The sequence below is a fragment of the Tenrec ecaudatus genome, chromosome 18 (genome assembly GCF_050624435.1).
Source record: "Tenrec ecaudatus isolate mTenEca1 chromosome 18, mTenEca1.hap1, whole genome shotgun sequence".
Lineage (NCBI taxonomy): Eukaryota > Metazoa > Chordata > Mammalia > Afrosoricida > Tenrecidae > Tenrec > Tenrec ecaudatus.
Window position 1 is genome coordinate 22,556,431 of NC_134547.1, and position 12,843 is coordinate 22,569,273.

Consider the following 12,843-nt stretch of genomic DNA (forward strand, 5'->3'; position numbering starts at 1 on the left):
ACAATTAGAACATTTGACCTGTTATTGACAGAGCTGTTCATCCACATTAAAAAATCACATTATTTTCAAGCCCGCATGGCACATATTCAAAGAAATAACACATGCTGGGGAATAAGGCGAATCTACATAAATTTAAGCACATTGATATCATACAGACCTCTCTCTTTGACCATCTGTGTCATAAGGCTGGAAATCAACAAAAGAAAGATGAAAAAACAAGAGTAAACAATTGGAAGATGGATTCTTTCCTTTCGGCGCTGCGGCCGCAGCCATGAGTATGCTCAGGCTTCAGAAGAGGCTCGCCTCCAGCGTCCTCCGCTGCGGCAAGAAGAAAGTCTGGTTGGGCCCCAACGAGACCAATGAGATTGCCAATGCCAACTCCCGTCAGCAAATCCGGAAACTGATCAAAGATGGCCTTATCATCCGCAAGCCTGTGACCGTCCATTCTTGGGCCCAATGCCGCAAAAACACCCTAGCCTGCCGGAAGGGCAGGCATATGGGCATAGGTAAGCGAAAGGGTACTGCCAATGCCCTCATGCCCGAGAAGGTCACGTGGATGAGGAGGATGAGGATCCTGTGCCGGCTGCTCAGGAGATACCGGGAGTCAAAGAAGATTGACCGCCATATGTATCACAGCCTGTACCTGAAGGTGAAGGGGAACGTGTTTAAGAACAAGCGGATTCTCATGGAACCCATCCACAAGCTGAAGGCAGACAAGGCTCACAAGAAGCTCCTGGCTCACCAGGCTTAGGCGCGCAGGTCTAAGACCAAGGAAGCACGCAAGCGCCGTGAGGAGCGACTCCAGGCTAAGAAAGAGGAGATCATCAAGACTCTGACCAAGGAGGAAGAGACCAAGAAATAAACTCCCCCTCTCTTCTCTGTACATAGTGGCCTTGGCAGTTCTATTGATCAGTCACTCAATAAAAGCAAGCCTTACTGGCCTGCCCCTGAAAAAAAAAAACAATTGGAAGATGAATAACTCTCTACTGCAAAAGGAGTGCATACTGGCACAGATCAGAGATGAAATTAGGAAATTTCTAGAAACCAGCGAGAATGAGAACACGACGTACCCAAATGTATGGGACACAGCAAAGGCAGTTATCAGAGGAAGTTTCATAGCAATGCATGCACACATGACAAAGGAAGAGAGACTTATTGATATGCTGGCACAAAAATTTACAACAACTAGAGCAGATTCAACAGGATAATCCTAACAGCAAAAGAAAAAATAAAAATCAGGGCTGAGATTCAAGAGAGGGGAAAATAAGATAATTATGGGAAAATTAATGCTGCTAAAACTTGGTTTTTTGAAAGGATAAACAGAATCGACAGACCAATGGCAAACCTAACCAAAGAAAAGAGGGAACAAATATCAATAGCAAGGAGGAGGGATGAAAGAGGGGTCATTATAAGAGACCCTAATGAAACCAAAAGGATAATTACCCAGTACTATGAAAGACTGTACTTCAATGAATTTAACAACTTGAAAGACATGGACAAATTCTTGGAAAAACAATCCTAGACTATCCCTGATGGACGTCAAGAATATGAGCAGACCCATAGCAAAAGAAGAAATAGACAAGGTTATCAAGGGATTACCATAAAAAAAATCCCCTGAACCAGATGGATTCACAAGAAAATTCTATCAAGCATTTAGGGAAGAACTAACACCAATCCTACACAAACTCTTCCAGAACATAAAAAAGGTGGCAAATTCCAGAATTCCTTCTATGAAGCTAGTATAACTCTGATATCAAAACCTGGAAAGGATCTCACAAGAATTAAGAACTACAGACCAATATCCCTAATGAATACTGATGCAAAAATTCTTAACAAAATACTGGCCAATAGAATACAAAATTATATAAAATGAATAATTCAACATGACCAAGTGGGATTCATACCAGGGATGCAGGGATGGTTCAACATATGAAAGAGTATTAGTATCATCTGTCACATTGACATGAAAAACTATCAGAATCACCTGATGGTATCAATAGATGCAGAAAAAGCATTCGACAACATCCAACACCAATTCCTGTTTAAAACACTCAAGAAGATAGGAATGAAAGGAAAATTCCTGAAGATAATAAAAGCTATATATGAAAATTCAACCATCAACATGGTAGTCAATGGAGAAAAGACTAATACAATCTCACTGAAAAAGGGGACTAAACAAGGATGCTCACTGTCCCAACTCTTATTTAACATCGTACTGGAGGTTTTAGCTTAAGAGCATATGAGAAAAAATACATCAAAGGTATTCACCTGGAGAAGGAAGAGGTGAACCTATCATTATTTACGGATGATATGATTTTACATATGGAAAATCCGAAAAGCTTTACAAGGAGAGTATTGGAAGCAATAGAGAATTATTGCAGAGTGGCAGGATACAAGATCAACAAACAGATGTCTATTGGACTGCTATACACATCGGATAAGACCATAAAAGAAGAGATAAAAAAGGTGGTACCCTTCACAATAGCCAAGCACAAATTTAAATATCTAGGAATATACCTGACTAAAAGAATAAAAGATCCATATTAGGAAAACCACAGAACACTATTACAGGAAACTGAGAGTGACATCCACAAATGGAAGAATATCCCATGCTTGTGGATTGGAAGACTCAATATAGTAAAGATGTGAGTTCCGCCCAAGGCACTATATAAGTTTAATGCAATGCTGATACAATTACCCTTCAAAGAAATGGAAAAACTGATTGTCAACTTCATATGGAGAGGGAAGAAGCCCTGAATTAGCAGAAAACTCCTCAAGAAGGATACAGTGGGAGCGCTTGCTTTACCTGACTTTAGCACATATTATACAGCCACAGTTGTCAAAACTGCATAGTATTGGTATAATGACAGATCCTCAGACTAATGGAAAATAACTGAAAACCCAGAAATAAAATCATCAACATACAGACAAATGATCTTTGATACGGGGCCCAAAAATATCAAATGGGAAGTGGATGCCCTCTTCAAGTGATGATGGAAAAAATGGATATCTACCTCCAGAAAAATGAAGCAAGATCCTATCTCACTCCATGCACAAGAATAAATTCAAGGTGGATCAAACACTTTGAGGTAAAACCCAAAATTATGAAGGGCATCAATGAGGGAATTGGGACCAACCTGAGAACTTTGGCACAGGGAATACATTGGCTAACGGAAATAGGGAAGATCACAAATACAGATGAGTCACAAATCGACAAGTGGGATATACTGAAGATAAAACACCTGTGTATATCGAAAGAATTCACCTAGAGAGTACTAAGAGAGTCCACGGACTGGGACAACATCTTTAGCAATGACACATCAGACAAAGGCCTTATTACTAAAATCTACAGTACTCTTCTAGCTTTCAAAGGAAAAAAAAATAATTGCCCACTGAGGAAGTGGGCAAAGGACCTGAACAGAAGTTTCACAAAGGCAGAAATCTGAATGGCCAATAAACACGAAAAATGTTCCCGTTCATTAGCCATAAGAAAAATGCAAATTAAAACGAGATACCACCTAACACCCTGAAAGATATTCCAATTCAAAATATCAGAAATCAACAAGTATTGGAGGGGCTGTGGTAAGCTAGGAACTCTCATTCACTGCTGGTGGACCTGTAAATATGTACCACCACTATGGGAATTGATTTGGCGATATCTAAAACAGATGGAACTTGAGCTACCATATGGCCCAGCAATCCCCCTACTGGGCATATACCCAGAAGAGGTAGAAACAAACCACAGCCAGACATCTGTGTGCTAATGTTCATTGCAGCACAGTTCACAATTGCAAGGAGTTGGAAACAACCCAAATTTCCATCAAGGGATGAATAGATTAAAAAATTGTGGTACATACATACAATGGAGTACTACGCATTGCTAAAAATCAATGATGAATGCTTGAAGCACATCGATGCATGGGAAGAACTAGAGGAAATTATACTAAGCGAAGTGAGCCAAGCATAAAAAGACAAGTACGACGTGAGTTCGCTGAGGTAAGCTAACAAAATGCAAAAGGAGCATACTGTATACAAACATTCCTGGGGTGAGGTCCAGGTAGTATGGTAGTAGAGACCAGATCAAATCCAGGGATACATATGGTAGCCAATTAAAAAGGAGGGGGGGGGGAGACTCCGGATAAGGCAAGATAGGACAAAATAACAATCTATAAATTATTAAGGACTTATAAGGGAGGGGGTAGCGGGGAGGGAGGCAAAAAAAAAAGGAAAAAAAGAGGACCTGATGCAAAGGGCCTAAGTGGAGAGCAAATGCTTTGAAAATGATTAGGGCAAAGAATGTACGGATGTGCTTTATACAATTGATGTATGTATATGTATGCATTGTGATAAGAGTTGTATGAGCCCCTAATAAAATGTAAAAAAAAAGAAAATAATAAATAAATACAAATTAAAAAAATAAAAAGGGGGGAAAGAAAAAAACAGAAATGAGTAGCGGGGGAACAGGGCACTAATCCACCCAAGGGGAGGGCATTGTTTATATCGCCACAGGTAAAGAGGGACCAGCTTTCAACCCGGTGCTCCAAGATGTGAATGCAACATACCAGCATGAAGCAGGGAACCAGTAGAGAGGTCTGAGAGGCCAGCCACAATCCTAACTATGGGGACAGCTGCCCCCTCCACCTAGAAAAATTTACTTCAGAGGACACTGTAGCACTGGAGCTACACAGCTCAGGGATAGGGACACGTTTAATCAGAGGACTCAGGAGCAAATGAAGGGAGAGGACGAGAAGTGGAGTGCATCCTGGCCCACCAAGCTTTGAGTATGATATCACTGCTCAGAGCAACCAAAGCATAGAGAGGACCATATGGCCAGCTTCACTATGAGACACGACATCCCTCACTGACCCATAGCCCTACAGTGACAACACTGGAGACACAGTGTGGAAATTTCACCCGATCTAACCCTATCACACCGAGGCAAAACACTAAGGGCGTGCAACAGAACAGAAAGGGGAGCAGGGCAAGGAAGTCCTGAGGAAGTAACAAAAATAGACTGGGGCCAGGGCGTGGCACCCCTTCAGACTGCTAAGGATCAACAGACAGACCTTGAACTATTTACAGACTTTTCTTTTTTGGGTTGCATTGTTTTATTTTCTTTTGTCACTTTGTTTTTGCTCTGTCGTGTTTGTGCATATTATTATCTCTGCAGGTCTATCTAGATAAGATAGGCTGGATAAACAATATGGAGAACCCAACCCCAACCCCATGGTTGGAGGGGGGGAGCATAGGAGAGGGACGGTTGGGGAAAGGTAGTGGTGTTTACAAACCCAGGGACAAGGGAAACAAGAGTGGTGAGGAGGTGGTGAGGAGGGTGTAAGAGACCTGGCAGGGCATGATCAAGGGTAATGTAACCGACAGGATTTACTGAAACCCAAATGAAGGCTGGACAAGAGGAAAGTGAAAGGAAATAGAGCAAAGAACTAGTAGTCAAAGGGCATTTATAGAACTTTAAATAAAGGAATGTACATAGGCAAATATATTTATATATGATTGGGAAATAGATCTATGTGTATATATTTATAGGTTTAGTATTAAGGTAGCAGATGGACATTGGACCTCCACTCAAGTGCTTCCTTAATGCAAGAACACTTTGTTCTATTAAACTGACATTCCATGATGCTCACCTTTCCGACACAACCACTGAAGACAAAGTGGGTGCATAAGCAAATGTGGTGAAGAAAGTTGATGGTGCCTGGCTATCAAGATATAGCATCTGGGGTCTTAAAGGCTTGAAGGTAAATAAGTGGCCCTCTAGTTAAGAAGCAGCGAAGCACCCCAGTCTGTGTGATGATGAGGTGTTGATGGGATCAGGTATCAGGCATCAAAGAACAAAAAATAATATCATTGAGAAAAAGGGACAGTGGAGTGGAGTGGAGACCCAAAGTCCATCTGTAGACAACTGGACAACTGGACTCCTTACAGAAGGAGTGTGGGTTGGAGACGAGGTAGTCAGTGTGCAGTGTAGCAACGATGAGACATACAACTTTCCTCTAGTTCTTAAATGCTTCCTCCCTACCACTAACATGATCCCAATTCTACCTTACAAATCCGTCTAGACCCGAGGATGTACAGATAGGAACTGAAAACCCAGGGAACCCAGGACAGATGAACACCTCAGGACCAGTGCTGAGAGTGGCGATACTGGGAGTGTGGAGGGAAGGTGGGGTAGAAAAGGGGAACTGATTATAAGGGTCTACATATAACCCCATCTCTGGGGGACAGACAACAGAAAAGTGCGTGAAGGGAGACATCAGACAGTGTAATATATGACAAAATAATTTATAAATTATCAAGGGTTCATGAGGGAGGGGGGAAAATAAGCATCTGATACCAAGGGCACAAGTAGAAAGAAAATATTTGAGAATGATGATGGCAACAAATGTACAAATGTGCTTGACACAATTGATGTATGAATTGTTGTAAGAGTTGTATGAGCCCCAATAAAATGATTAAAAATAAATAATAAAAAGATACCATAGCTTCAGAAGGGCACATTTTAGTACTGAAAATGATATCCTCAGTCTTCAACACATTACCAAAAGAAACCAACATATCACCAAAATAAAGCTTTGCAATGGAAGAATACATTATGTTCATAGATATAAAGACTTAACATTGTGAAAATGTTACTTACTATGTGATCGGTGTGTGCGCACGCGTGCGTATAATGTAATCCCAATTAGATAACATCATTCTTTAAGAGGTGGAAAACCCACCCCTGACTTTATATGGAAAGGGAAAAAAGTCCTTGATTAACAAAGCACTCACTATAAAGATGAAGTATAACCAATTGAAAGCCTCGCATGTCCCAATGTCAAAACACAACCATGGGGATTAGAGCGTCAGAGTTTTAGAACCTTGTTGAGACCATGACTAGGCTGGGGAAATGATGGCTTCTGGGGAGAGTGGAGCTTCAGGTAGTGGGAGGAATCATTTATGACCCTTTAAAATGAGGTGAAACATACAGAGAAGAGAGATTTGATCCTAACATCCAAAAATCAGATGGAAACTTTGACCCATCCTTGTTGCTTCTACTTCAGTTTGAACCCATTTGAAGTTCTTCAGCTAGAGCTTGCAGTGACATAAAAAATAGGTCTTGCTAGTTATCTAAATACAATACAGTGTTCTTTCCAAGGGCTGCTCTCTCCTGATAAAAGTATAAACACAAAGTCTTGCCATCTTCTAATGGCATCTTGGCCATTCTGACTTTTTCTAAGAGAGTTGTCTGTTGTTCTAGTATAACCAATACTGTTAGCTCATTATAACAAAACTAATATCTATAAGTATATACTACTTATAACTCCATAATTAAAATGCACTAATTATTTATTCTCTCATTTTTCTTACTGTCCAGCCTCCATATGCATGTGAAATGACTGAAAATACCATGGCTTGGGTCAAGCGCACCTTAGTTCTCAAAATGACATCTTAGCTCTCTAATACTTAAAAGAGGTCTTGTGATGGCAATGAGTTGAGTTGGTGTGCAGCAAATTTGCCCAATGCTATATGCCACTTGATTTCTTTATTTTTTAACATTTTATTAGGGACTCATACAACTCTTATCACAATCCATACATACATCAATTGTATAAAACACATCTGTACATTCTTTGCCTTCATCATTTTTCAAAGCATTTGCTCTCCACTTAAACACTTTGCATCAAGTCCTCTTTTTCTCCCTCCTTCCCCGCTCCCTCATGAGCCCTTGATAATTTAATTATTTTGTCATGCCTTTCCCTGTCCGGCCTCTCCCTTCACCCCCTTTTCTGTTGTCAATCCCCCAGGGAGGAGGTCTTATGTAGATCCTTGTTATCGGTTCCCTCTTTCCAACCCACTCTCCCTCTACCCTCCCTGTATTGCCCCTCACACCCCTGGTCCTGAAGGTATCATCTGCCCTGGATTCCCTGTGCCTCCAGCTCCTATCTGCACCAGTGTACATCCTCTGGTCTATCCAGAGTTGCCAGGTAGAATTCGGATCATGGTAGTTGGGGCGGGGGTGGGAGGGGGAGGAAGCATTTAGAAACTGGAGGAGAGCTGTATTCTTTATCGGTGCTACATTGCACTCTGACTGACTCATCTCCTCCCCTAGACCCCTCTGTGAGGGGATCTCTAGTGGCCGACAAAGGGCTTTGGGTCTCCACTCTTCACTTCTCCCTTCATTCTCTATGGTAAGATTTTTTTTTTCTGATGATACCTTATACCTGATCCCTTCGACACCTCATGATTGCACAGGATGGTGTGCTTCTTCCATGTGGGCTTTGTTGCTTCTGAGCTAGATGGCCACTTGTTCACTTTCAAGCCTTTAAGACCCCAGACACTATCTCTTTTGATAGCTGGGCACCATCAGCTTTCTTCGCCGTATTTGCTTATGCACCCATTTGTCCTCGGCGATCGTATCATGGGGGTGTGCACCCAATGATATGATTTTTTTGTTTTTTGATGCCTGATAACTGATCCCTTCAGAACCACGTGATCACACAGGCTGGTGTGTTCTTCCATGTGGGCTAATTGATTTCTTGACTGTTGTTTCCATGACTGTTGATTGTGGATCCAATCAAAATGCAATCCTTGACAACGTCAACTTTTTCTCTGTTTAACATGATGTTTATTAGTCCAGTTGTAAAGATTTTTTTTTGTATTCTTTACACTGAAGTATTAAACCAATTTGATTAGAGAAACAAATCCAGGGACACTCATATATGTGTAAGAAAGAGCTTTATATCAAAGAGTAATTTGTTATAATTACTTTATATAATATACTTTATATAATTAAATTGATATAAAGGATGTAATTCCTTTATATCAAGGAGTATATTGAGAAAACATTCCAGCCTAGTCCAGATTAAGTCCACAAGTCTGGTACTAGTCCATAAATCTGATACCAGTCCATAAATCCCTCTTCAGACTCACACAGCCACAAGTGATGCGGAATATAAGAAGATTACAGGCCGGGGAATGAAAAGTCTTGTGGATACAATGGAGGTGGAAGCATCTCCAGGGCTTGCTCAGATCTCAGCATGGTTCACTAGCAGGAAGGAAAAAGCAGAGAGGGATGGGGGAGGTTACCAGAACCCTCCTTATGAGACCACATCCACAAGGAAGTACCATCAGGCTGTGACCTGACAGGCTAGACTCTATCCCTACATTCCATATATCAAGTTGACAGGAAATTATGCAACTATCTCAAAGCATAATCTGTACGGATTTTATTTATCGGTAAGTGCTTCAGGTCCTCTTCACTTTGAGCAAACAGTGTGTCATCTGCATTTCACAGTTTGTGAATGAGCCTCCCTCCAATCCTGATGCCACATTCTTCTTCGTAGTCCAGATTTTTGGGTTATTTGCTCTGTAAAAAATGAAGTAAGAATGGTGAAAGGTAACAACTCTGGCGTAACAAAGCAGTTTATTAAATTGTCCATATGTGAATAAAACAATTTTCCACAAAATATCACCAGTCAGAAGTAACTAGTCTATTTTAAATGAAAGGAAGGATGATTTGGAGGCTTGTGGATGGGGTCTCTAGGCCATCAAAACAGTTATTTTTCTAGAACTGGAGTAAGATTCAGGGTGGTGATTACATGGGTATTCAATCAATAATAATTCTTTTTATAAATAGATATACAAGTTTTCTTCAGGTGTTTTTAATGTATGTACATTAAAAAACATGTTTATAATGGTTAATCTTATGTGCACAGTTGTTTGGCCAAACACTTTACTGTCATGGTTCATTTATATGACCTCATGCTGACTGTCGCAGAATGAACTGTTCCTCCAAAATTTATGTCAATTTGGTTAGGCCATTTCAATATTGTGCAGTAGTTAGTCTCCTTTTTGTTACTTTATGTAATTATATTTTATTTTGCATGCGGTTATCTTGATTTTTGTGTTAATGCGGCAGGGACAAGATGGGAGTACATTTTGAGTTGCTTACATGAAATTACATTAAGAAAAGCAATCTGTTCACACTTATAGAAGGTGTGACTCAGGTCTCCACCTTTTAGTCACCACTCTTACTCAAGGCACACCTTTGCTTGATTCACACTTTATTTAAAAAGAGTGTAAGATTATTGAGACCAGCTCTCTCACAAGACTAATGGGTTCAATAGGGGCACGAGCTGCAATCATGAAGTTTACAGATTAAGAGATAAAGGCAAAGAGACAAAGCTGGGCGTATGAGGCACATGGAGCAGTGGACACTCCAAGGTCGGAGCTTTTTTCAAGGCAGGTTTATATATGATTCTCCTTGTCACGTAGCCTCACCTTGAGACATTAAAGGCATTGACAACGAGGATCTGAGAGCATACAAAGAAACATGAATATTTTAGCCAAGTTGTTCACAGACTGGAGGGCAAGATAAAGTCAGGAAGAGGGAGTAATTGATATTTTGCAGAAACCAGTGTTTCAGCAGCTTTCCCAGGGAACAGGGGGGAAAATGTCCATTTTACCTTAGGTGAGAGTCAGATCACCCTGTGCATCATCAGCTCCTCAGGTTGAGGCATTAGCAATTTCCCACGGACCTTGCCTGAACTGTGGAAGGTGGTGGTCCTGCCCCACTTGCCCAAGGAGGAAACAGCTTCACCCCGCCCCCCCACACACACCCCGCCCCCAGAGGTAAAAGGATTGAGCAGCAACCAGAGAGAAGGACCTGATACCACCAAGGAAGGTGAGCCAGAGTGCAGTGCAACCTTTCGTCCCATGGCCCTGGTGCTGAGAATCTCATAGACCCAGCAGAAGATTTATGCTAAGACATATGGACATCTCCTAGGAACACCGGGCCCACAGATGCTGAACGTAGAAAAAGGCCTGCCCCCAGGGCCAAGATAGATAAAGCCCTTTCCTAGAGCCCGGAATTGGGCCTGTAGACTTCTAAACTGCGGGAGAACACGAGGTATATTTCTATGTGTTAAAGTCATCCACTTGTGATATTTCTATTATACACCAGGTAACCAAGACACTGGACATACACTAGTTTAAAACTTAATCCTATGATTGAATCAGCTGTTTTTGAGCAGAGCTGATTACCTTGTTCAAGATAATCTAATCAACCTATTAATCCATTAAGGTCTGACCAGTGTAAAATGAGTCTCAACCTAATCACGTCTTAGTTCTCAAAGAGCAGAAAATGCATACACATGAACATGCATACAGAGAAGAAAGTTGCTGTGTAAGAATTGTCTACAAACCAAGGAATGCCAAGGAACACTGGGAAAGCTGGCAACAAATTGATGCGGTTGAGACTCTAATCTGACCTTTAGCCTACGGAACTGTGAGGAAATAAATTTCTGTCCTTGGACACCACTCATAGCAGTTCTGTTATGGTAACATTAGATGGCAAACGTATAGCTTTTTTGCAAAATGTGTTTTTCTTATGTGTCGCAGGATCCAAAACGTCTTTTCACCTTGGCCCAAAACGGGCATGTGATCAGTATTATCTCTTCTCTCAAATATAAAAGGCAAGTATTAAACATTATGTTCCTTTTTAACACAATCACTGGATATCATTTGGTGGTTTCCCAAAATGTAGGATATTAATCTAGGCAAAATATCCCACGGTGTTTTGGTCTATAGATGAATGAAATTTGTTGTGTGAAGTGCCATCAAGCCACAGCCAACTGATAGCTACTCTGACTAGAACAAAACCAAATGTCGTCCAGTTTTAGGCCAGCCTCATAATCACTGCAGTATTTAAATCCTTTTTGGGGAAGCCACTGTGTTAGTCTGCCTCACCGAGGCTCTTCCTCTTTTTCACTGCCACTTTCCATTCCCAAGCTTGATGGCCTTCTCCACTGGCTGGTCCCTCCCTGTATAATGTCCAAAGTAAGCAAAAGGAAGTCTTGCTCTAAGGAGCACTTTGACTCATTTCCTCCAAATGTGCTCATTCTTGTAGCAGTCCACACATCTCTGCCACGTCTTCCTACTCTCTGTGCCATTAGAGTTAAAGAAGATCGGTGGAGACACTTCCCTACTCTTTAAAAAGTTTTATGTTCTTTAGAAAGCGAAATATTTCATCTATTAATGTATCGAAATATTTGGAAAGGGGAGGATGTTGCAGTGTGGTCTCTGAAGAGCTTCTTAAATTTTTTGTTGTTGTTGAACAACTCAGGACAGGACAATAGCAACAATTCCTCATCCGAGAAAGACCTATGAAAATCTCTTCCTAATGTTCAATTTTCAATCCCCATTATCAGGAAGCCATACAATTATAAGTGCATATACTTACCCAAACAAAAAAATCCTTGAACAGGAGCGTAAGGAGAAGGTGGGGGGAGAAAGGAGGAACCGATCACAATGGCCTACTATAACCCCCTCCCAGGGGCATGGTCAACAGATAAGGGGGTGAAGGGAGACATCGGACAGTGCAAGAAAATGAAAAAATAATGTATAAATGATCAAGGGTTCATGAGGAAGAGGGAGGGAGAAGAAAAATGAGGAGCGGATACCAAGGGGTCAAGTAGAAAGCAGATGTTTTGAGAGTGATGATGGCAACAAACGTACAAAAGTGCTTGACACAATGGATGGATGTATAGATTGTGATAAGTTGTACGAGCCCCCAATAAATTTTTTTTAAACTTAAGGGAAAATTGAAAGCCACATCTTCTAGTAATTAATCTAACTAGATTTTTTTTTTAATCAGTAAGGATAGAAAATTTCGGAACGATGCTATCAGTCATCTTAGCGTACTCGATTTTTACAGAACATTAGGCGCACAGCTGCAGGAGAAAGAGAAAGGGGCAGGGGAGACGCACCACTCTTGTGTGTCTAGACTAGAGGATCTTCTTTCATAAAGACGACAGCAAAGAAAGCCTTATGGGAACGTTCTCT

The 12,843-nt window shown here is 41.1% G+C and overlaps 1 protein-coding gene across 1 annotated transcript; it reads left to right on the forward strand.

Annotated features, from left to right (window-relative positions):
* The first annotated feature begins 244 nt into the window (after positions 1–244).
* On the forward strand, positions 245–964 carry LOC142432082 (large ribosomal subunit protein eL19-like). Its single transcript, XM_075537155.1, has one exon. It carries the CDS (start codon positions 272–274, stop codon positions 749–751), a length of 480 nt encoding a protein of 159 aa, XP_075393270.1. The 5' UTR covers positions 245–271; the 3' UTR covers positions 752–964.
* Positions 965–12,843: the final 11,879 nt, after the last annotated feature.